General features: G+C 40.4%; 1 protein-coding gene across 1 annotated transcript in view; it reads left to right on the forward strand.

The window, feature by feature from the left end:
- The first annotated feature begins 4,666 nt into the window (after positions 1 to 4,666).
- nectin1b (nectin cell adhesion molecule 1b) overlaps positions 4,667 to 24,874 on the forward strand; it is a 139,988-nt gene continuing 119,780 nt past the window's right edge. Inside the window, exon 1 of the mRNA XM_041801728.1 lies at positions 4,667 to 5,503. Within this exon, the coding sequence (XP_041657662.1) occupies positions 5,452 to 5,503 (52 nt within the window). The 5' untranslated portion in view covers positions 4,667 to 5,451. The remainder of the gene's footprint in view (positions 5,504 to 24,874) is intronic.

The following is a 24,874-nucleotide window of genomic DNA, read 5'->3' on the forward strand; positions in this document are numbered from 1 at the left end:
ATTTACAAAAACATGACCTCACTGTGAGAGCATGTTCAGTGTACTTAATCGGGCCAATATTTGGTTAATATTTGGTCTCAGCTTTCATCGCCCCACCCTGACTCCCCTGTCACTGTGGTTCATGTGAGGTCTGGGGTACCGCAGCGGTCATTATAGGGATCTCCGATGATTCATTGCATATCAAAAATACCACATTATTGCACCGTGTGATAGCTGACTCAGAATGTGATGCTGCCCTTTGGACAAAATTTGAGTAATTTGATAAATATAGTTATTATTTGAGCTGCTTTTTTAATCAGCTTTTAACATCTGTATAGGAAAAATGAGGGACTTTACAAATCAAATCAATCTTTTGGTCACATATGCAGCATTTCAACAACTGTGAAAATTTACTCCCTACTCCCCTCTCTTACTACGAACAAAAACCCACATGTGGATTAAGATTCAAGCAAATGTTGACATTATTTGTCAGTGTGTCATTTTTTACTCCCAAGACCACCAAAATAAAAGTCACCCCTCTCTTTTAATAATTTACAACAACATGATCTCACTGTGAGAATATGAGCAGATGACTATGTGGTAAATATTTGATTTCAGCTTTTACTGCCCCACCCTGATTTCTTTGTCAGACTTGTGGTTCATGTGAGGTCTGGGATACCCCAGGGGTCACAACGGGGATCCTTGGTGAGTCACTGCATATAAGAAATGACCACATTTCCACATTAATGGGGCCCCGCCTTCCTGTAAGACTAGACTCAGTGCAGTGTTGTTCTTACAGCTGATAATTGGCTAACTAAGACTGAGAATACTACTATTTAAGCTGTCTTTGTATTTATTTTGTGATTGGGGAATAGGGGAACTTAACCAATAAAATCAAGCCTTTGATTAAGTTTTTTGAAAGAAGCATTTCGTTTACATTGTTAGAGTGTTAAAGTGTCAAGACTGTGACAGGATGGCACCATCACAGCAGCCCTGGGGGATATCCAGGGCAGCTTAGGCAGTGGCCAGCACAGAAGAAGCAAACTGTGAGCCTAAATCCATTCTGGAGTGGACTGTTTGTAAGATAGGAATCACCAGTTTGAGGATAGTTTGAGGGATGCACAATATTATTGGCATGATATTGGTATTTGCAGACAATAGCGTAAAGATTTAATTATATTTGCAGACATTGGTGTTTCTGCTGATATTTACAACTGATGTATTGGCAGCTAATATAAGCCTTATGAATTTACAGGTTTAAGGCAGGACACACAAACCTGCATTAGCTGAAGTCTTCATGCATTTAAAGGACTAAAGTTTTTGGTCTAAACTGCATACAGTGTATAAGCTATATTGGTATTGATATGTTTTGCTAAAATGAGTTTGTAATCATTGGAATATCATATATTGGAAAAAAAAATCTAATAATGTGCATCCCTAGATGTCAATAAATTTTTTTTTGTAGCTCTTATTTTTGCCCCATGTTACTTTCTGTTTCTAGTGATCTAATGTCTAAATAATTCAATTTAAAATGTGTTTTTGCCTTATCTTTTGATGCTCCTAATGCAGGGTTATCCAAACTTTTTCCACTGAAGGCCACAAACAGAAAAACACAAGTCCATGGTGGTGCTGCAACTCTAAAATTGAATGCAGTCGAGCACAAGCTTCATGTAAGAGGTTGTTCTATTTTTAACTCTATAAAGCAGGTGGTGACTCGCTTTGTGTACAAATGCTCTAAAAGTCAAAGTACCTTTCTTGTCTAAGTTATGTTCCATTACTGCTTTTAAACTAAATACTGGTGTTAAAGAGGTTTGAACAGTTTGAGAAATAAAGGAATTTGCTTTTAATCTCAATATGTGTCACTAGTGTGGGGCAGATAATTGAGTTTAAATTTAGATAAGGATTTTGGCTCCCCGTGATCATGAAAACAAGATAAATGAGATTAAACAATTACTGAGCCGCATGCTGTGATGTGCTTGTATTGTCCCTGGGGATGTTGTTATGTGTGCATGTTTCTGAGTGGTTTGCCACAATAGTTCATCGCCACTTTCAAAAGCGGGATTTTATTTGTTGTTGTAATCATACGTATCAGTGATGGGCAACTGGCAGCTCAAGGGCCACATGCGGCCCTTCTTCTTAGTCATTGCGGCCCTCAAGTTACTTTCAATAACTATGTCTGCCATGAATACATCATTTTTTTTTTTTAATAATTATCAGGGGAAAATCCCAAAATTTGTGAATTTGGCCATCTGGCAGTGAGAATAAAAATTACGTAGCCCTTCAAGTGACCAAAGCTGCCCATCTCTGATCAGGCCTGCCCTCAAAACTGGATGGGCCCCTATCAAACCCAGTAAATGGGCCCACCCCAGTCGTGATTTATTGATGATATCAATGTATGTGTGTTGGATCAGTAGCATTGGTGCCAACAGTTTGGAGCTAAAAGTGTGTCAATCTATTATTGGATCTAATCTTAGCATTATTTATCCACGCTGCTTTTTTTTAAACGCCTTTTTCCCCTCTTTTATCCAGATTGTGCTGCTTTACCCCTTTTATTTACAACTTCCGACCCATTGGCTTTCATACATTTTGGCACTTTTTGTCCCTTGTTTGCCCATTTTTTAGCCACTTTTATCCCTTATTTTTGTCCCTTTTTGTTGACATGTTTAACCCGTTTTGCCAGTTTGTCCCTTTATTTGCCACTTTAACCCATTTTGCAACTCTTCTCATATTTGCTACTTTATGCCCTTTGCTGCAATTTCTTCAATTCTTTTTTTTTTTTTTGCCAATTTTAGCCCATTTTCCCAAATTTTTTGTTAACTCTTTATGCCACTCCCCCCCCAGCTTATGCTGCGTTCTGCCATGCTTAACCCATATTTTCCACTGTCTGTCCTTCTTTAAACTTTCAACACATATCAGCACTTTTTACACCAAGTTTTGCTTTAACTCATTTGTGCTGCATTACACCCTTAATTTAAAACTTCCAACACATTTTTGCAGCATTTTCTCCCATTTATGTCACTTTTTGCCTTTTGATTGCCCCTTTTTGCCAACTTTTTTTTTTTTTTTTGCCTTTTTTGCTGCCACTTTGTGTACCAATTTTGCCTGTCTTTTCCCATTCTTGCCACTTTTTGCTCTTTTGGAATGATTTTTTATTGCTTTTATTTTTGCCACTTTATGCCCATTTGTACCAACTTTTTGGCCATTTGCCATTTTTCTCAAAGATTAGCCCATTTTGACACATTTTTGCAATATTTAACTTTTTGCTGCTGTCTCCTTTTTTTCCTCCTTTTGCCCTTTTTCACCACGTCATGCCCATTTTTTTGCATCTTTTCACAATGAATTATTTTTTTTCCTTTAAAATTTTCTCCGTTTTTTCCAGTTTTTCCTGTTTTTTGTGCAGATTGTGGCTTATCCATAAAGTCTGACCTTCTGTCTGTCACATCTTTACAGGCCAATCAGAGCAACAAAATACTTGACGTTGTAGCCCCTACTGAGGAGTAAACTCCATAGAGAACTGCATAACAGGAACCATGGTGACTATAGACTTTTGTCGTTTTTGAAAAGAAAACAACTCAATACTATTCTCTGTTCTTCTTTTAACAAAGAAATATCATTGAGTTCTGATAAAACTGGCGCTTTAGCAGCATCCACACTAATCTCTTCTGCCATAATTGTACCAGCTTCCTGTGCCCACGTCACGACTTGGCGGCGCCCGACAGCACTGCCCCTTGACACTGATTGGTCCTGTCACTTTCTAACCAGGCCCAGTCTTTTCAGATGGGAGCTTTGCAAGATGGATTCGCCAGTGAGAAACACAGAAACGAGCGACTCCATCTGCTTTGCAAGGTTACGTCTTTAACGTTACAAAAAAAAGTAACTGTTTTAGGTAAGTGGGTATACGTTTAAAAAAGGTTATAAACTACATAATAAATAAAATCCATTGATGTTGCTTTGATAAGAGTGGTTAATACTCAGGTACAAAAAAATAATATGATTATCACAGCTTAACTTTTTAAATGACAATGATTTTGCTGACCACCATCGGCCCAAGAAAGCCCCCCCTTTATCCCCCCTTATGGGCGGCCTTGTCCCTGATATGTAGTCTATCATTATTTTTATAGAACTGTATTTTGTTGCTTATCTCCACACACTGCTTATTTTCATGCTTGTGTTCAGGTTGTTAGTGTATTTAATTTGGATGAATGCTGAAAGATTTTAGTAAGCAATCATGTTTTAATCATTTAAAATAATCGTTATATGTGTTTTACCTTGTAATTGAGCAATCTTGTTCGTCACTTCTTCCAGAGAAGGCTCTGGAGGATTTCAACATGAGACTGTTGTTGCTCATTGCATTGTTTCACTCCAGCATGCCTGTACACGCTGTGTTGCTGTCCCACATACATCTTTACCCCGGTTTCCGTGTAGGATCTTAAATCTAAATATAAATATTTTTTATCTTTTTATGTAGCCTATTCTGCGCAAAACGAGTCATCCATTGATCTAAAAGTTCGAGTCACTTCCTGAAGGGGCTTCCATGCTGCTGTAGTTTTTCCAGCCGATGCTTTTGCTTTTTTTTTTTTTTTTTTTTTTTTGCAGGACAATCCAGGCTCCTCCCTTGTGCAACGTCACCCGATGCCGATCTCTCCCAAAGCGTCAGCGATAGTCAGCAACACACTGTGGTGGCAGATCAGCGGGGCGGTGCGCAGAGTGGGATAAAGCTACACTGTATTTCATCTAAAAGAAGAAGAAGAAAAGGGGGGCTTATCCCTCCATTTCCACACTTCTAACAACTTCACCGGCCTGCTGTTTGGATCTCTGCGGCTCTGAGTGTCTGCACAAACCGGGAACTTAAGGAACTATAACAGGGACAGTGCCAGCAGATTATCCGTGAGGTGCTGTGACAATTGCGCAGACGGAAGACGAGGCGACATTACCCCAGGGGAACTCTCCAAGTGTTGGAAACTTCCCAGCGCAGCATCGATCGAGGACCTCCCGCCCACTTCACCTCCGATCCACGACCCTGGAAGTGGGGAGAGAGAGAGTCCTGCAGCGGCTGCGGTGGATGGAGCAACAAAGGCTGGATGTTTAAACTAGAAGAGCTGCTCACATAAAGAACAAACTCTCCTTTCTCTCCTCGCCTGCTGCTCCGCGCACTCACTTCATCACCTAAACGGCTCATCTGCAGCCGCTTGGATCTCATTTCGAGGATCCGGCCAGGTTCTACTTTGTGCAAACTCTCCGCCAGAAAGGGGAATCTGCGTAGACGTGAAATTGATGCCTTTGCCACGGAGAGAAGCGCACAAACGATCCTGTAGTTCTGCAAAAGTGTCGTGCTGCTCAGTGAAGGAGGTAGATCAGTAGTTGGGGTCGAAGTGGGATTTGCAGAAGTTACATGCTTGGTCTTTGTCGTGACGAGTGATCCAGATCATCCAGAGTCAGGTTATCAGAGTAGATCCGGATAGTTGAGGAGCCATGGCGATGTGTGTGGGGATGTGGATCCTCCTGTTAGCGCTGCACGTCCAAGGTAAGCTGCAGAAACACAGACTTCATCATCTGCCTCATTTTATTATCACCTCCCCTGTCCACGGTGGGTCTGTGCAGCGTGATACTTGGCATGAACACAGACGTGATTAATGCACGAATGGGTGGATCGATTTGATTGCTTGCTGTGTGTTTTGCAACAAGATGTGCAAATGAGTGAGAGAGAATTGGAAATTGTTTCAGTCTTGGACTCAACCCCTTCTCAAACGGCTGCAGAATACTTATTTGGCTGCAAAATAATGAAGTTACTCCTGCAGCAGGCAGATGGCGATATGAGCGAACCGTGCAGACAGGCAAGGCCAGCACTCTCCAAGTTTTCCAATATCTCATTGCAATGGCAACTCGGAGCCACAGAGAGCTCCTGAATGATAATTGAAACCTGTGGCCTCTCCAGCCTCTGCTCCCGGCTTTTAGTCTGCTGTTGAAAATAGAAAATATAGAGATTGAGCACGCATTGTGTCCACAAATCCTTCATTTTAAAGTGTGAATGAAATCCTCAGGCCTGTGCTCCCCTTATACTCTGCTCTGGTATTTTCAGAGGAAGAGTGACTCAGGTTGTGGTGACATTTGTCTTTAGCTTCAGTCATCCTCTGAGAAAATATCTTGGATGTATGATAGATTTAAGGTGCCAGAGAGACAGAGAGAAATGGAGTGGGTGTGGGGTGAATTCAGGGATATTGGGACGATTTTGGTGTTGTCTCTGTCGTGTAGCAGCTTTCTTGCCATGAATTTAAAGAAAAGGCTGAACACATTGTGTATTTCTGTAATACTGTAGATGTTCAGGAGAAAAGAAGGGTTTCATCATGTTACACTTTTGTGGAAACTAGTGCATTTTCTCCAGTAACATTTGGGTGATAGGAACAGAACATTTGGGTGATTGGGGCAGGGCATTTAATCACTGACAAAGGCTACTGTGAGCTTGTTCTTCTCATATGTTTGCTTTAACGGAGTCCAAATAGCGCTTGACTTTAACATTTAATTGAACACATTTTATTGGCAAGGCCATGTTGCTGTGAAACGATGAAGCAGACTTCTAAAGGCATTGTTTCCTAACTAGCAGCAAGCACAATCCAGGCTATCCGTGAATATTTTTAGAGGTCCTGATTACAATTTTGGGTTTCCCACTACCAAAATGACAGGATTGGCATCAACTGTTTACATTTAAAATGTGTGCCAAAGGTTGTCATGTCAAGCTGATATATTAGGATACCATTGAATAAAACATAATCTTAGATGAGGATGAATACAGAACACTAGTTTATGTCTAGCCACTTGTTAGGGGCAGATATGGGTCAAAAATGCCTGTCCCACTCCAGCCCTGGCAACAGATGATGGACAGGGTATATATACAGTACAAGAAAAAGGTACGGTGTGTAATTTTTAGAAGCATTTCGCAGAACAAACTTGATATGAAACATTATATTTATATGTTGAAATTAGTGCTTAATCTAGTGCTGTACAATTAATCTGATTGCAAATGGGATATCAGCTGTGCAATGATAGAGCAGCCTGCGTAACAGCCTGCAGTTATCTTTATTTTTTTATGTTAAGAGTAGATTAATCAGACTTCTAGATTCTCATTATTCTCTGCATTGCCTTGATAACCAGGCAAGCAGACTCATGATATCATTTATGTGTTATGTTGTAATTGCAATCGCAATATTGCCCCCTATAACTGTAATCACACATCATCAGCAAGTCATGCAGCACTCCTTTGATCACCTGAATGTGTGAAAATTTGGGCTGTCAAGATTAATCAAGTTAATTGTGATTAATCAAGTCACACAATTAGTGCACTAATTTTATTTAATCTCGATCAGTTGCGTGCTTTATTTTCCCACTGACACACTTTGGTTAAGAAACATCAGCTTCTCCCTGCAACAATAGAGGTGTAAAGTAAGTTCACAACCGCTCATTAATGTCTAATTTTACTTAAAAAACACTCACTGACAGCTCAGTGGACAAGTGAAAAGGCATCTGAACCTTGTATGATCAAATATTTACTTTTTACTGCATCCTGATATCCTGTAAATTCATCCATTTTCTGTAGTTAAGTTTGTATCATCATCTTAAATCTATCTATGAAAGCATGTTTGTATCCAAACAGGAAGTCAGTTACCCTATGTTTTATACCATCCAAAATGGCGCAAAAATAGTTTAAAATACCAAATAGTGGTATTGCAAAATGGGATAAAAAGGGTGCAATTTATTTCAATTCACTACAGATAATCTGAGATTAATCACAATTAAAAATGTAATCTTTTGACAACCCTAATAAAATAGTTTTGTTTTAACAAATTCATAATGAGCCTCTAGGAAGAGCCTCCTCTATGAACTCTTCCATCTTACATTGTCATGTTTCTACAGTAGAAGGGACCAAATAGCAGTTATGCATTCTTTTTATTCTACTGGTTGCCATGTTTACCACCGTAAGTGAGCATTACAGTCTAGAGTCTGACTGTAGAAACTTTGGTTTTGGAGACCTGGGGTCTGGGACCCCCCTGACCTCCAACCACTGTGTTAGATGCTGCTATTGTTGCCAATTTTACACATTGTACCTTGAAAATCAATAAAGAAACGTGATTAATAATCTCAGAGGTGATCAAAATAATCATAGTAATTGTAAAAATAATGACAGCTCTAGTGTGCACACTCAGAGGTTGGAAATCATTCATTTGCAGCTTCCATAGATGTTTTCTAATGCAAAATTGACCATTTTCTTCAAATTAAAAGCCTTGTTGCACAGTCCAAATCACTCAAAATCATGCTGTCCTGTCCACCCAAACCCTCTTTGGATGAAAGGAGGAACATGAATTCAACATAATTCCAATAATCAGTGAATAACATACACATCTTTAATGGTTTTGTAGCAAGTTTGTAGAAAAGTTTTAGCAATTTATTACCTTTGACATTTTTATGTCCTTAACAAATGCTTATGTCATTCATATTGTCATGCCCCTGTGGCTGCCTGCCCCACCTGCTTAGTTAATATAAATGCATAAATGTAGTTTTTAAATCATATATGTCATATTCAAACCTGATGCTAAACCCTGTTTTCACTCTATATTGTGTGTATTTTTTGGGCAGAGGATGAGCTAGAGGGAAGTACTGCTCGCTGATAGATGGAGTGATAATTTGACATTGATCACACTGACATTAAAGCTTCCTAAAGAGGGCCTAATCATTTAACACATGCATAAAAGGTGTATCTGACTTTTATTGGAAGAAGCATCATTATTCTGGTTCTATTGACAACCTGCTAATTGGGAGACCAAACAAAGCCAACTACAAAACCCCATGTATTTAACACTGCCCATGCATGTGTTTGTGTCTCTGTGCTCTGTGCTATGCAGAGGAGCTTTTTAAAGCTTAGCTGAACTTTTCTGGTTTGTTTTTATCTTTGACAAGTAAATTCCATGTGGCGCCCTTATTTTCTGCGAAGGAACAGACAAGGGTCAAGTGTGGCCAAGAAAAGTCAGATCTTGTCTGCAACTAATTCTCTAAAATCTTCAGTTTATTTGCAGCATTTTTACTCCGTGTCCAGCCTTGTGCCGACCTTGCTCTCTGTGCTTATTTTCTAGGCTTAGAGTACTTTCCAAGCAAACACGTTGTCACATCTTAACTATTTTTCTACCTCCCTTGAGCTCTGGAACAACCACGATGTCGACCTTGTTCGGAGAGAGGCTCCTTATAGCATCATGTGTTTAAGACTGATTGAATACTTTGATCAAAAGCCTCTGTCTGATTTACATTGAGATGATCCCTTTGCTTGTGCAGAAGATCAGGATTAACTGGTTCCCTTGGGATTCACGGTGGAAATCTTTTGAAGCTGTTCAATCAAGGGGAGTGGAAAAATGTCTTAAAATTGCTCTTAAAGCGCCCTGGAAACGTCTCACCGGAGGAAGCGGGAGGTGTTTTCTGAGTCTAATTAGACATCATATGAATACACTTTGCCCTTATCCCTGTTTTGTTCAGCTGCTGTAGTTTATTTAAAACCAGAGTGTCTGCATAAATCATGCTTTCAGACATCTTTACGCAGGGAAAAGCTTGGAAATAGTTTTAATCCAACGCCTTTCTTTTCACATGTAAAAACAAGAATGTGCCTTTTCACCCTGAGGTTAAAGGGCGTTGCCATAAATGCCCAGCGCCTTTGATGGCTTAATTGATATACAGCATGCTCCAGACTCTTCCCTTATTATCCCAGCGCAAACAAGAGGGGGAATGGTCCTAACAAATGCAAGTGGCTGCAAAGCCTGTTGCAGTCATCCATTTGGGAAAGCCATTTGTGCTTGTCATTGTAATAGCCATTAGTGGAAAACACAAGAGTGCCAAATTCATAAACAGAATATCCCGAGCTGTGTGCCAAATAGATTATCAAAAAGGAACATGGAGAATAATGGATCTGTGAGTTATAACAGCAGCTCTGTTGCTGCTTTCCTATATGAGCTCTTGCTCTCTCCACCACTGCACACTGATATTTAATTGGGTGTGAATTGAGTTTGCAGCCAGGTGGTTGTTTATGGCTTGGCTCCGTCCTGGGGTCCTGCTGCTGTACGAGCCTGTATAGATATCACTCTCAGCAGTGGGATGAGGAGATTTTCCTGCTTTAATTCCTCATCCTAGTTGGATTTAACATTTGGGAAATGAATGGTGAATTTGTGGTTGAGTATCTATGAATGCACCATTATCGGGAAATGAAAATAGTGTTGCTGTGAATTACAATCTTTGGCAGCATGCAGGCTCTGCTTGAGATCTCTATTGTGCAGATCTGTCAGTCTTTTCATGCATGAGTGTTTGGAAGTAAGCATCTCTTCTACTATCACAACACAGCTGCTTTATTTTGTGTGTCACTGCCCTTTATCAGTGTTTATTTCCTGCGTGATTCTCTCCTCATGTCCCCAGAGAGACGTGAACCACAGGTGATGTTTCCTGTTTAGTTGAGATTGACAGCTTTATTGTTTCGACAGTTCAGGGTTAATTGAACAGCTAACTGCCCATTTCTATGCGCGAGCCTGTCATCGGAGCCTGAAACCCAACAGTTGGTTTTGACTCATGACAAACAGTCACATGCTGAGCCTCTGCAGCCTCATTTAAGACTACAGACTCATTTAAAGCACATAGAAATCAGTGTGAGAAATGTCACCCATCGCAGCTCGATTGAATGATTGATTGATTGAACAGCCAGGGAGCGTGAGGACAACTGCTTCATGTTCATGTAAAGTGCAGAAGCAGATGTTTGATGTCGAGCGCTGAAACAGACAGGGAACCGTTTCAACAGATGCATCATGGGACGAAAGCTGCTGCGAATTTGGAACAGCATCATTAGCATTGTGACTTTGCTAATTCTCTCCGTCTTTTGAAGGAAACTGTAATTGCTTCTCTGCGGCGTTTTGCATTTCATCGAGCTGACAGTGAAACGGAGAGAGGCACTGTGGGATTGTTGGGCCTTGATGGTTTGAGTGCGGATGCAAATTGCTCTGATCTCGACTCCTTTGGGGAGTCTCCCTTTGGTCCCTGCTGAGGTGATGGATGGAGAGAGCTGTGAGTCCTGGGAGACTGGCTTGAGGGGAGCTGACAGGAGATTAAGCTTCTCTTTTTGCCAGAAGAACTAATGGAGGCACTGGGCCACTCAAACTTCATCTCTTTGAGCATTTAGCTCATTGTGGTTCTGCTGTCAGCTCTTTAGCAAATCCCTCTCACAACACTGCTCTAAATGTCTTTTTAAAGCGTAGTTTGGCTCATTTTTGTCTGCTATGAGTCTAGAAATGGATCGGCCCTTCACTTTTTTAGAACAAGTGATTTTTCTATTCTTTGGCTAAAAAATGTGGATTAGTAGGGCTGTGTATTGGCAAAATAACCCAGAAAAACCAGTGTGATGATGTGATATGTTGGGGTAATATAGAAAGGTGATTATATTGCACTTTTTTGAAATATAGTCCATTCTCTTTTACTATAAAAAACAGCATCCTTCAGTAATGCTGCTATTTCCCCCCTGTATGGCTGTCATGCATGGCGCGTGTTTGCAGTGCATGCGCCTAGCTTCCTTTTATCAGTCATGTGATGCGCTATTATTGTTAACGTACGGTTTAGTGGTCCTTGATGTCTAAGTATTGCATGTCAAAGGGACTTTCATTGATGAGCCAAGAGTCCAACATCCCTGCTTGTACTTCTTTGTACTTTGAACTGGACGATTATATGGTGTCACCAGTAAAAGTTCAAGGTGAAGGTCCTGCTAAATCATGTGTCTCTTTTCATATGCTCTAAATACAGGCTGGATACTTAAATTTCATTTGACCTGCACAGACAGAGTGACATCTGGTGTACTGTGCTATGCAACCTTAGCTTTCCTAAACTACTGCAGTGCAGCTTTGCATCCAACAAGAGGCAAATTAAGTCAGCTGTATTGGGGCATTATATGGCAACAACAATCACAATAATTGTTACTGTAATGGCTAGTTAAAAGGGAGCTGTCAGCATTAATGCATTAATCACAACCAATTAAGGTTAATAAAGGGTGCATTAATATTTTAATCATGATAATTGAATGCTATATTCCCCCTTTCAGCAAACTTTGATTATGCCACTGCAGCCACAGTGGTGTAAAATAAGTCCACAACTCTCCTTAGTGTCTCACTTCCCTTAAAAAATACACTCTAAGGCAGCACAGAGGACACGTCAAAAGTCGTCTGTTTCTTATTTTGTCAAACATTTCTCTTTTTCCTTTTCCTCCCATTACAAGTTCCTTTTTCTGTTGTAAAGTTCATGACGTAATCTTCCATCTACCCAAACTATGTTCTTCTGAGTCAGTTACTATAAGTGTAAGATAGTTCGTGCAGGGTGCTTCATTCAGGTTCAAATATGATTCAAGACCCTGTTGAAAATGAGATGCTGTACATCAAAGGGCTATCCTATGATAAACTCAGTTACGATTTTAGCTTCCTGCAATGATAAAATGATGGATAATCAGGGCTTCCTGGTTGTTCCAAAGTCGAGACTGAAGACTAAAGTTGATAGGGCTTTTTCCATCAGGGCCCCTTGACTTTGGAACAACCTGTCTGAGGAGATAAGGCATGCAGAATAAGTGTCATCTTTTAAATCACTCTTTAGCGAGTGTTGGCAATATTGTACCTCAATATACTGAATGGTCATATTTTTGTGAACAGTGAATAAAACTTTCAAGTTTAGCTACAATGTAAGTGCACCTTAGCACTAGAACCGCTGCCAGGTAAAACTTTCCCCAGGTTGTTCTCTAATTGTGCCTTACTGCTATTATTTTAAAGTCTGTCAGTCTCCTTAAAGTTTGTTGTGAAGCAACCGGTGTCACAATATAATATTTGCATAATTCCAAATTGAATCCATGTTCATCTAGAACAACCATGTGGGTAAATTTTACCTCTAAAGAAACCATTGATTTTCTCTCTGTTTTATTTCACGTCAAAAGTTTAACAATGGATGCTGTAATGGAGCAACTCATTCACTCTACTGCTACATCATCATAGATCAACCTTCAACATAGATACCATAGGCAAAAATTGACATTAACTATTGTGAAATTTCAGGATGGCGCCGTCAGTATGGCAGTTTTGAATGTGACGGATCATCTTCCTATGGTGATCTAGGTCTCTTTCTTTGGTTAAAGAGCTGCTGAGTGTCTGAGTTTAGATAATTGTGTTCAATCAGTGCTATTTATGAAAATTAAGACACTCTAATGATGGGTAAATTTTACCTGTAGACTGTTGAGGCATGAAGAGACTCCCGATGGTTCTAGTGTTAAACTGAAGCGACTGAACAGGCATTTATGCTCCGCAGGGAACATAGAGATGAAGTGAATATATTCAGCATTATTTGTGATTACTTAAATTTAGAACGGGCCATGCTTGTGTGGCATATCTTGCAAATAACATGTCAAGGTCTTAAGTGCCCTTTTTTGTCTAAAGCCAGAAATAGTCAACACATCATCTCAGCTCTCATCATCTGGGATTCAGCCGTTAACTGGCTAATGCATGAGCTAGCTGCACACCGGATACACTCGTGAGATCTCACTGTTTAGCGAGAGAGGTCAAAGTACCGCAGAGTCAAATTAATGCCTGCTGCTAACTAGTAGTTGTAGGGTCAACACACAACCACTTTCAGGTCTGCATCTAAACTATGAAGTAATATGGATTATTACAACTCTGAAGAACTGATAGGTTCATACATATTTGTGTATTTGGTATTTGATTACGCCCCTGTGCATTAGCAAAGTCTGCATCCAAATCTAAGTCATATTGTAATTTTCCCTGCGTGCTCATAATGCACGTTTTCAGCCTCTGTGGTCTCTGCATACAGGCAGCGTATCACAAAATAGATGAATAAAACATGATGATAAGCACTGAACTTAAATAATGGAAAGGTTATGCCAAAATGGAGTGTTCTCTGCGTGCGGGAGACAGCACAAATAGTATTAAGGTTTGAATGAATGTAAAATTAAGCTCAGCTCTGCCATTGTTTGGAGTTTATTTGCAGGCTTGTAGTCATGATGAGAATAAATAAATGAGTCATGGCTTATTCTCCTCCAGCATGTCTCTGTGATGATGAAGCAGTTTGGATCTGATCCCCAGCCGCTGGATGGAACTATTTAAGGGGAAAAGGAAGTTTAGTCAAATAACACAAGTCATGCTTGTCCCAGACAGAAGCAGTCTAAAATTACCAGAAGGCCTGTTTGGTCAGAACACAGAGTTCAACGTCATTTATTTCTTTATTTCAGGGTCTCTTCGGTGTCCTCTCCTGCTCTGTTACACCAGACAGTCTCCATGATGGATCAGGGGAAAAAAAACGTGTACCAGCATCCAGCAGCTGCAATTTTATGCTTTAAATTCTTCTCTGTTTCAACTCCTATTGCAGAATCAGCAAAGTAAGGCAAAAGGAAATCAATAAGAGGGATCAAATCTCGCCCTGAGCTGTTCTGATTTGGCATTAATCTGTCGAGTCGTTCTCTTTCTTTTAGGCCGATCCTTGTCAAAGGGATTAAACGGTTAAATTCTTGTTCTGTGTTGACTGACTACACTTGTTCCATATTTTCCTTGGAGTTTGTCAGATAGCTGTTTCAGCATCTGAGGAAAGGCTTATTATGGTTCCTGAGTGGATGTAAATCTCCTCAGTAGAAAGTAAATAATCTCACATGTTGGAGGGATTTTGACCGTCTGCTCTGTTTTTATGGGGCACTATCTTGGCTTGTAGACTTTCTTTTTCGCTGTTTCTCCTCTAGTGCTCGGTTACTCTGTTACTACCTATAATCAGTCATTTCTGTTAAAGGTGACTCATATTTATGTCTGTGCAAGAGAAGCATCCATTTTTGTGTTTTTCCATGAAGGGAACGCTGCCTTTTAAAACATCATTAAAACATTCTTATGCAGCCGTCTTGTATTTTCAGCTCCAGCGCTTTAAGAGAAGAAGCCATATGGGAATACCATTCTTTGCTCATTGTGTCGGGGTTTACATCTGGGGCACTTAGTCATGGGCCGATCTGGGATTGAGGGAGTGGATAATACCTGGTGTTTTTGCTGAGGCTGTATGCCTTTAAAATGAAGCAGATCTGATCAGCGCAGCTCCCACCCTCCCACCCGCCGCCCCTCCTGTGCGACTGCCTGAACAAGTCAATTTACACCAGGCAGCTGGGCTGATGTGCCTTTATTAAGGAACAAAAAGTCCTGATAACCAGTTAGCAAATAACCCCCTGAGTGTGAGAGGGAGGAAGAAAATAGAGCATGTAAGGTGGAAATGCATATTCTTTCACAGTAACTGAAATGTGACCTGATACTAGTGCTTCAGGAAATCCATCAAGTGGAGTCACAGACGGGAAACGGTGCATTTTGTGGTGTCTGATTGGTTAGATTAGCTGTGAGGTTTTCCCACTTTTGGTTTGTACTCTCTATGCCAAACACTTCTCTATCTGTCTCAATTTTCTGAACCAGTCCACTTGGGCTGGAACTGATTCTCAACCTTGATGGACTAGTTGCCAAGCTGCTGTTAAAGTAAAAAAGCATTTAATCCAAAGTTTAAGGACTGAGTAGTGAGTATACTGAGGAGTTATATGATCTTCCTTTTGTAGCAAGAACAACTAGAGAATGGATCTCCAACCAGGCTGGTCAAGTGAAATCACACGTCTATAATAAATGATAATAACAGTTTAATAAATCTAGATTTGTCCACACTACATAAACTTCACTTTTAAAATAAATATTTTACAATCTAACAGAGCTGCAGTGACTCTTGAATATCTGTGGTAAGGTGGGTCTGCTCTGGCAAGAAAAAAGCAGAGGGTCAACCTCATAGCAAGGCAATACAGATAAATAATTTATTTATTTATGACAGGAGACAGTACACATTAATTTACATGTGCCAGATTGTAGCCATAGGCTTATTTCCATCTGTAGATATTGGCAGGTTGATGGCATACATATAAAAGTGGACATCCATCATGACATAATGAAAATAAAAAATACACATAAAATCAGACAGAACAGTAGGGATTGATAACCGATGCCATCAATGCAATCGGTTCCTCTTTATTATTGTATTGAAGGAAATGATATTTTTTATGTTATCCTCATATTTAATCAGTAAAATGCACAAAAATCAAGAAAGTAGGATTTTTGTAGACTATTCTAAAAAAAATGGGGCTTGAATGTTTGCGTGATATGTTATGTGTAACATCACTGCTGCTGCAAAAAAAGTTTTAAACCTGTATTTAGATTTAAATTTCAGGTTAAATAAATATTGCAACTTCTCTGAATTGAAAACTGCAGTTGGCCATATTGTGATTTAATCTATTTTTTGATTAATTTCTAAGCCCTAGTCTGTAAAAAGAAATTGAAATCTTGTGCAAAATTAACAGTTCTTGTGCAAAAAGATGCGTGCCTTGCATGAAATCACTGTTCAGCAGACGTTAACATTGCTCTGCTACTGCCATTTTTCGAGAAATGAGCCACACTTTTTAGCGCTTTAGCCTGTTTTTGTGACTGCCCATATTTACATCCTCGACTTTTCTGCTCTTGTTCGCCTTGACTGCCTCTAGCAAGACTGTGTTTTTGCAGGGCATGTGGAAGTAAGGAATTGATAAGCGAATCAGTAAGATTAAATGTAAATGATGTCGATGGATTTAACCACGTGGAACGGGTTTTCAATTGGAACCAATTCCCATCCTTCGAGAACAAACAAAATAAACAGTACAGTATTATACAAGAACTCACATAGTAGAATACAGAAGGTGGCTATAATACTTTGCTATACTGACCAGTGATAAAGTGACTATTGCAGCAGAATGTGTAAAGTGTTAAAGTGCATAAGGCGGATGGTAAAGTGCTACAGTGCTAAAGTGTTGATGTATTGCACTTGGTCTGCTTATTTAAATTGCTAACATGCTTGCACATTGCCCTAGTAAACAGAATTTGCATATGCAGATGTGTTAATATTGCACAGAAGATGTATGCATAGTTGTATGTAAGTAGGCCTGCATAGAAATAATGAAATGATTAAACATTGTCACCGTTAGGCCTTTATGGACACCCACAGTCACAGGCAGGAACTCTTACTCAGTGGGCAACTTTACTCATGGTGCAGATGTGTCTCACATCAAAAACAACAACAATTGTCAGCTGTTTTTGAGGTGTTTTACTCACATAAAAGTACAGTTACTCTGGTTAAAATTTATGTAAGTAGAACTTAAGTTGAATTCAGTGAAAGTACTGATTTCAAAATGTACTTGAAAAAGTAGAAGTACTCCAAAGAAATGACTCAATTTCAGTAATTTGAGTAAATGTAGTTACCTTCCACATTTGCTTTGCACTCTCTATGCCAAACATTTTTGTATCTCTCTCACCTTTTTGAACCAGTTGACTTGGCCTGGAACTGATTCTCAAACTTTATGGACTATTTGCCGAGCTGCTGTCTTTTTACAGTTTGACTCAGTTGAATTTTGTGCTGACTTGTGCAGACTGTTGACAGTAGCTGGCCTGCAGCTCTGCTTCCTCTCGTCCTGTGTCAGAGCGATGTATCAGCTGCCTGAATGTTCAACCACTAAAGCCCTTATACTAAATATTTGATACGAGTTCCTCTCTGACAGCTGTGCTGCACTGAAGTTGCCCTTTGCCGATATACTACAATCCCCCAGTTTGGAAGTAGCACCAAACAGTTCAATCACTTAACCTAAAATACACTTTTCAAAGCTTTTTAGTTTCTTTCCTTTCATTCTGCTTCAAGCAATTCAAAGAGCTATTTCATTCTAGGTTTCTGTGAAGATTTATTTTGTTTTTGGCACTCAAGTGCAGAATAAGTGGCTTTTTCATCTTGCAAATTTTGACATTTTTTAAATGAAAGACCTTAAACTCATAAGGCGTTGAAACTTTGCTGAAATTGTCTCTACATTAAAACTAAAACATCCGTACCAGCTTCAAAAACCATTCCCGTCAATCCCATTACAAGCCGTCCTGCTCCCCCAACGCACATGCCATCCACTGATAAATACCCTCCGGGGCTGCAGCTGAAATTAGCTTGAAAACACATTTGAACCAAAATATTTCTTAAATTTAGCTGCATTTTCAGAGCTTCATTATGGAAATGTTTAAAATCAAAGTGCTTCCTAACATGCAACACAAAACCCTGGGTTAAACAAGGACCTGATCTCCTGCCAAAACTTTGTATTTCTCTTTTTTTTTTTATTTTCAACAAACTTAGATGCACTCCCGCCCCCTGAATCCTCTCCTCTCCCTCCTGACTCCCTGCTCTGCCTTTGAGGACGCTGCTCGCTGAGAGTCGGCTTGGTTAGCTCTTGATACAAAGGGGGTCTGTTTCATGAAATGTTTCCCTTTTTAATGAGTGATGGTGTTCGCTCATTTAATATTCCGCGCTGATATCTCTCCGGGAGTTGACTGCGCTTCAAAGCAGCAACGTGGTTGTAAATGGGAGTGGGTGGTGGAGGTATAAGGGAGGGAGAGAGAGAGAGAGCAGGGGGGCTGCTTAGAAAAACACAAACACAGGTTTATTTATTCTCCTCGACATATAGCTAAGCTTTCACTCTGCAAAGCTCCTTAGTGGCCCCGTCCTGTGCGGAAAGCAAAATATGAGTGATAACAGGTCAGCTCTCAGCTGTCATATTTCTGTCAGTGTGCGCCTTTCATTCATGTCTGCACCGTCCCCCCACTGTGATCGACTTTAGAGATAAGTGTTCAATCAAAAGGATTTCTATTGCCTATGTGTGAACATTACAGAAATATTAAATGCACTGTTTCTTTATTCTCTCTGTGCTGTGCCTGACATGACAGTTTCCCCGTGCTCATCGTTACTCTCAGATTGAGGTCAACCTACACGGGTGCTACGAACTCTCCAGTTTGCCTGCTTTGTCGGTCGCACATGGTGTAACTGTGCTGTAAAAGAGATGAAGATAAACACAGAGAAAGGCTGCAGTTGGCATTGATCCTTCCATTTTGTTAGTAGGGTCTATGCCAAAGCAACTAATGTAGTCTACTATTGATTCCACTGTTTCAAGCCTGGCTGAATTTCCCTCCAATGTTGCATTGTTCTCACAAAGCCAGGTGTGCCAAACGGCCTCCCCCTTCTTCCTGTATCTCTCTTTTTAACTGCATGTGGCTATCAGTGTGTTGCTATCTAAATGGGTGAGAGAAAGAGGTGAGTGGGTGGGTGAGTAATCGAACCAATAGCCCCACCTCAGAGCGAGGAGTGGGATCTGTATATCCCTTTATCTCTAGCTGTAACTGACAGAGTCTGCGTCAGCACTGCACTTGTTTAAACTATTGACTTGTATGCATAAAAGCAAAGCTGTGGAGTGCAGCTTGGCTCTGCTTCAACTATATTTACTCCTCTAAATGCAGTACACTACATCACTAATACGGAGCACTGCATGTCAGTAAAGGCAGACAACAGGAAGTGTTTCATTAAATTCACTTCTTGTTATATCTTGCATTCATTAGGAAGACCTTACATGGACATGGACCAAAGGGATTCATAAATGCACGATGGATATACCTGCCACTCCTGACGTGTCCATCAAAGAAGTGCACTCAGGGCTGCTGCAGTGTCTCTAATGCATTATGGGAGGGACTGACTGTCTGGAGAGAGGTTCTTCCTCACTTCTGTGTTCCTGTGTGTGTCCCCTGTCAGCCTCTGTATCTGCTGTGTCCAACTATATGTAAGGATGAGGCCAATTATTCTTGAAAAATGTATGTTTCTTAATAAAACATCAGGTTGCAACGGTTCTGTTATTACTTGGACAAGTGACAAAAAGCTATGTCAGTTTCAACACAGATAAGAGTCTCTAGCTGGATATCTTACAATTGAAAAGAATGGAAATTATGAAATAAAGGGAGTTTTAGATTAACAATAAATTTGTAATTTAGAATTAAAGCCAAATGCAGTTCATCACATTTATAATCTAAGGTTTAAAATGAGATTACTTTGCATTTCATAATGATTATTTTAAGACGGTATGTAGAGAAATTATTTTACAGTGCCCTGATTTGTGAATGCATTTACTGCGAAATATGTGTTTTTTTTTTAGATTTACTATTTGAATGAGTGCTTCTCTGCCAAGCCACTAATTATTTTGGTACAATGAGGCATACGCCGGAGTGCATGTACAAAATGACTCAGTGAGGTCTAATGCCCCTCTGTTAAAGTGACACTATTTACATGATTACATTGGCATGGTTGCAGATAGTTTGCTTTCTCTTTACACAGTTAAGGTTAACAATGAGCTCTCTGAGACTATATGACAAGAAGAGACACAGGTTATTTAAAGTTAAATAACCTTTAAAGTTAAATAACCTTTGAACTATGAAGCCACCTTTTTTGTGCTATTCTAATGATACTGCCCATGCCTTTGTAGTCCGTACAGAGGCTTTTTCTACCAAGCCTGGAACTTGGGTGACATTTCAGGGCATTTGGGGTTAAATCCACACCGGTAACTAAATTATCCACTTTCAGTCCATTTTGGATTGTTTGTGCAGCAAATGCTATTCACCAACAACATAAGCCTAAGAACTTGCTATGAATAGAAAATAAAAAGAAAATAGCCAAAGAGAGTGGTTAAAAAGGGACATGTTTGATATGGAAAAGGAGCAAATTACATCTGACTTGTCTACTGAGCTGTCTGAGAGCAGTGTCCTTACTTTCCATTACTGCGAGAGCAGGTTAAATCCAGCTACTGCCCTGTTATGGTTATTTATCTACAGTGTACATAGCATGACATAATGGCTTGTGATTTATGCGGATTAAAGATTTCAATCCCTTTATTGCAGACAGTTGCATTTGGATTAATGCGTTAATGCAGAAAGCCCTACAGTTTTGACTTAAAATAAACATTCAGGACAATTATAGAAAATAATATTTTTCTTTAAATGTTTTGCTGTACCTCTCGTGGTGAAAATTTACACTCAAATATCACTTAATTGCAGATAAGGAAATATATGTTAGTTGGGTCTATTAAGTAGATTTTCCTATGACATTGGGTCACTGGATCAGATATATAGATTATGGTTCAGGGAGAAGTTGTCATTATTGCTAATCATAAGTTGCACTGATTTGTGTTCAGAGGAAATGTAAGACAGCAAACTTCTGGCAAAGGATACAGAATGCTTCCGGTAATAGCTGACCTTTGTCTGACTATAAGTCAATGTTTCGTCTTCATTACTCTACTATACATTATTTCCCCTGAAGGAAATAATTTCTTTATGCAGAATAGATGCATTTAAAAAGCCTGCTCTCCCCCCTACCCACCCTCCTCACTTCTCCTTGCCTCTTCCAGCAGAGTTACTTTGCCAGAGGTTTCCACATGGGAGCCTCCACTCTGGCAGCTCACGTCTTCCTTGGCTTCGTGTATGCGGGTGGAATTAACCAGTCAGGAATCTGGAGAGCGCTGTGATAGCAGGAGAAGAATCACGCGGGGCCATTTTGTAGTTCACAGCAATTGTCAATTGAGCCATGAAGATGCCAAATGTCACGGCGGGCCATGGAAACAGCAGGTTGGGAGGGTCAAAGGTTTTTTCCTCCCACGCCCACAAGTGGAGTGTATGAATTCAAACATTTCCATGATGAGAAGTTATGCAGATATAAGTGGCCACAAGAACACCCACTCACTGACCCTGCACCCACATGGCTCAGAGAGTGAACAGAGCTTTTTCCTGTATTTATTGATGTATTGGGAGTTCAATTTCTCCCTCCACCTTAGGCATATGTTGTGTTCAAATGTAGCACGGGCTTGGAAAATATTTGTTTGAAATGTATTCAGTTTATCCCGGCAGCTTGTACCTTCTTTGTCAGCATTATGGAACTGAAAATAGCAGCTAAAGAGGAACAAATGTTGAAATGGGAAACTTGATACAGAGTCTGTTTAATACCGCAGCAAAACTCTAAAATACTTTCCCTCTTACGGCCTGCAGACTCATACCCTTCACGATGCCAAGTTTCAAATTGTTCTGCGGAGTGAGTCTGAGGATTGTGCCCTCCTTCCAAAGCAGTGGGGGGGAGAAATGGCAAAGGAAAATAAAGGCCTTAATGTAAAGAGGAAAAGGGAAATGGAGATTTACATGCAGACCCTGCGGGGGATGGGAGTTTGCAGAGGGTCACGCTGTTTCAGAGCAAGGCTTCAGTCCAGGGGTGACTCGAGTTCGACTTGAAATGGTGTTCTTGGCCGAGGTTCTATGTAGGCACGTTGGGGCTGCTCGCTGAAAGAAAGGACTTAAGCAAATAAAAGTTCATTCAATATTTTCCAGCTCATTAGGCCTTTTTTCTCTTTTTGTTCAGGGAGCCAGCGGACCCCCCGTCAAAATACCAACTTATATTCTCCATTAAAGCTATCTTCAAACACGCCTGTTGTATAATTGTAGGAATATTATTACACATAAAAAAGTAAATTAAATTAAAAGCTCCGTAGAGTGCTAAAGATCATATTGTCTGCTAAATGAGTTTAATTAAAGCTTTTCTTAATGTGAGTAATGAGCGCTTCAGAGGCTCAATCAGATTTTTATAACAAGTGGGTCCAAGTCAAGATGAAATGAAAGGGTTTCAATAGACACTCAGTATGTGATGAAGGCGGTCCAGGGATGAAACTGATTGGATTTGCCCTGCATAGCCAACGGGTGCCTTTCATCCCTGCTGTTTGGGATGTTTTGTTTAACAGAAAAAAAGAAGCCATTCCTTATGAAGTGGTGCTCCAGTGGGAATAGGTGCCATGAACAGTACTTTCCCCTTCCTGGTGTCTGATGTTTTTGCATATACACTTAAAAGTTTCAGATCATCAAACAAATTTTAATACTGGACAAAAATAACCTGAGTAAATTAAAAATGCAGTTTTTAAAGGATGTCGCCCTATGTGAAAAAGTAATCACCCCTAAACCTAATAACTGGTTGTGCAACCCTTGGTGGTAACAACTGCAAGCAATGTGTCTTTTACAATGCTATGGAGGAATTTTTTGCCCACTCTTCTTTGCAGCATTGTTTTAATTCAGCCGCATTGGAGGGTTGTCATGCACCAGCCTGTTTGCATGCCACAGCATCTCAATCGGATCTAAATCCAGAAGGTCACACAAACCATACACATAATACAAATACTTAGATATTATGCAAAAATCCCATGGAATTCATCATCGATACACAACAGTCCAAAAGTGTTCTGTATGTGTAATATCAGCAGTGACTACAGCTTAGACTATAGCTTGGTAGATTTGGCCCTCCTGGCATAAGTAAAACTCCTCCCTGATGGCAGAAGTCTAAACTCTGCATGCAGAGGGTGCTTAGCTTGCCCCAGGATGGCCTTTGAGTTCTAAGTGGCCCTCACTTGAAAATCCCAGCCAAGATCATTTAAGACAAAGCCAACAATCTTTCTGCAAAGTTTAATATTTCCCAGTGTGTTTTTGTTAGCCACTCAGAGATTACCAAACCAACAGATCATTGCAAAAGCCATCCAAAGGTGGACTTGCTCGTGTGTTTTGGATCATTTTCTTGCAGCATACCCAAGCCCTTGAGCCTGAGGTCATGGACTAATGGCCGGACATTCTCCTTCAGTATTCTCTGGTAGAGAGCAGAATTCATGGCTCTATCAGTTACAGCAAGTAGTCCAGGTTTTTTAGCATCAAAGCAGCCCAGCACCATGTAACTACCACCACCACGTTTGACTGTTGGTATGATGTTTTTTCAGGAAGTACTGTGTTAGTTTTATTGGGACTCACGCCTTTCTAAAGGTTCATCTTTTGTCTGGTGGTTTTGGCCCTGGAACTCTCCCATTGCTGCCATTTTTGCCCAGTCTCTTTCTTATTGGTGAATCATGAACACTGACCTTGAATGAGTCAAGTGAGGCCTGCAGATCTGTAGATGTTGTTCTGGGTTCTTTTGTGACCTCCTGGATGAGTCGTTGATGCACTCTTGGAGTAATTTTAGTAGGTCAGCCACTTCTGGGAAAAGTTCACCACTGTTCTAAGTTTTCTCCATTTGTAGATAATGGCTCTCATGGTGGTTTGCCAGAGTCCGAAAGCCTTAGAAATATATATGTTTTTTTAACCATTTCCAGACTGATAGATGGCAAAGACTTTGTTTCTCATCTATTCCTGAATTTCTTTCTTTGCGGCATGATGTGTTGCTTTTTGAGATCTTGTAGCCTACTTCACTTTGACAGAAAGGTTCTATAAAAATGATTCAACAAGTCTTTTGGTGTTTTCCCTTAATAAATGAGGTTTTTACATATTTGCTTGGGTTACTAGGTAACCAGGTTTGTCTAATATTAAAATTTGACATGAAACATTTAAGTGTGACAAACAGTACAAAATCAGGGAAATATATTTCCACATCACTGTAATCTCAGTAATGGGGGAGGTTCTGTATGCTGTTACGTGGGATTTAAGGGGTTAATCCTATTGATTGGGTGGTGGGTTTGCTGGTGTCATTCTGCAGGAAGTTTTTGTGACTTCTCACAGTTGGAGAGATCTGTCGTGAGGCATTCAGGGGCAGTTAGTTCCACCACCGCCCGCACCCCCTCCCTTCATGCTCACAGTGCTGAGGCTTTGTGACCAGTGTGGGGTGGGTATTTGTTTTTGGTAGAAAGACCCGGGAAGGAGTTCACTGAGGCATGAACAAACGCGTGCGAGTGCGCAAGTGCATACGTCCGTGTGCAGGCCTGAGGCAGCTTCGCGTTGCCGGGCCCTGCTCCCCTCCCACCCCCGATCCTGACCCACTTTCTTTTCCCCGCTCGTCGCTCCCTCTTTAATTGCCGCGCGGCACACTGAGGCCATCTGCTCGACTGAGGCCCGTCGCCATGGAGATGCTGGGAGGCTTTTCGGATTTGCTGTGGACTGACCAACAGGGAAAT

This window comes from Cheilinus undulatus, linkage group 2, assembly GCF_018320785.1.
Source record: "Cheilinus undulatus linkage group 2, ASM1832078v1, whole genome shotgun sequence".
NCBI classification, from domain to species: Eukaryota; Metazoa; Chordata; class Actinopteri; order Labriformes; family Labridae; genus Cheilinus; species Cheilinus undulatus.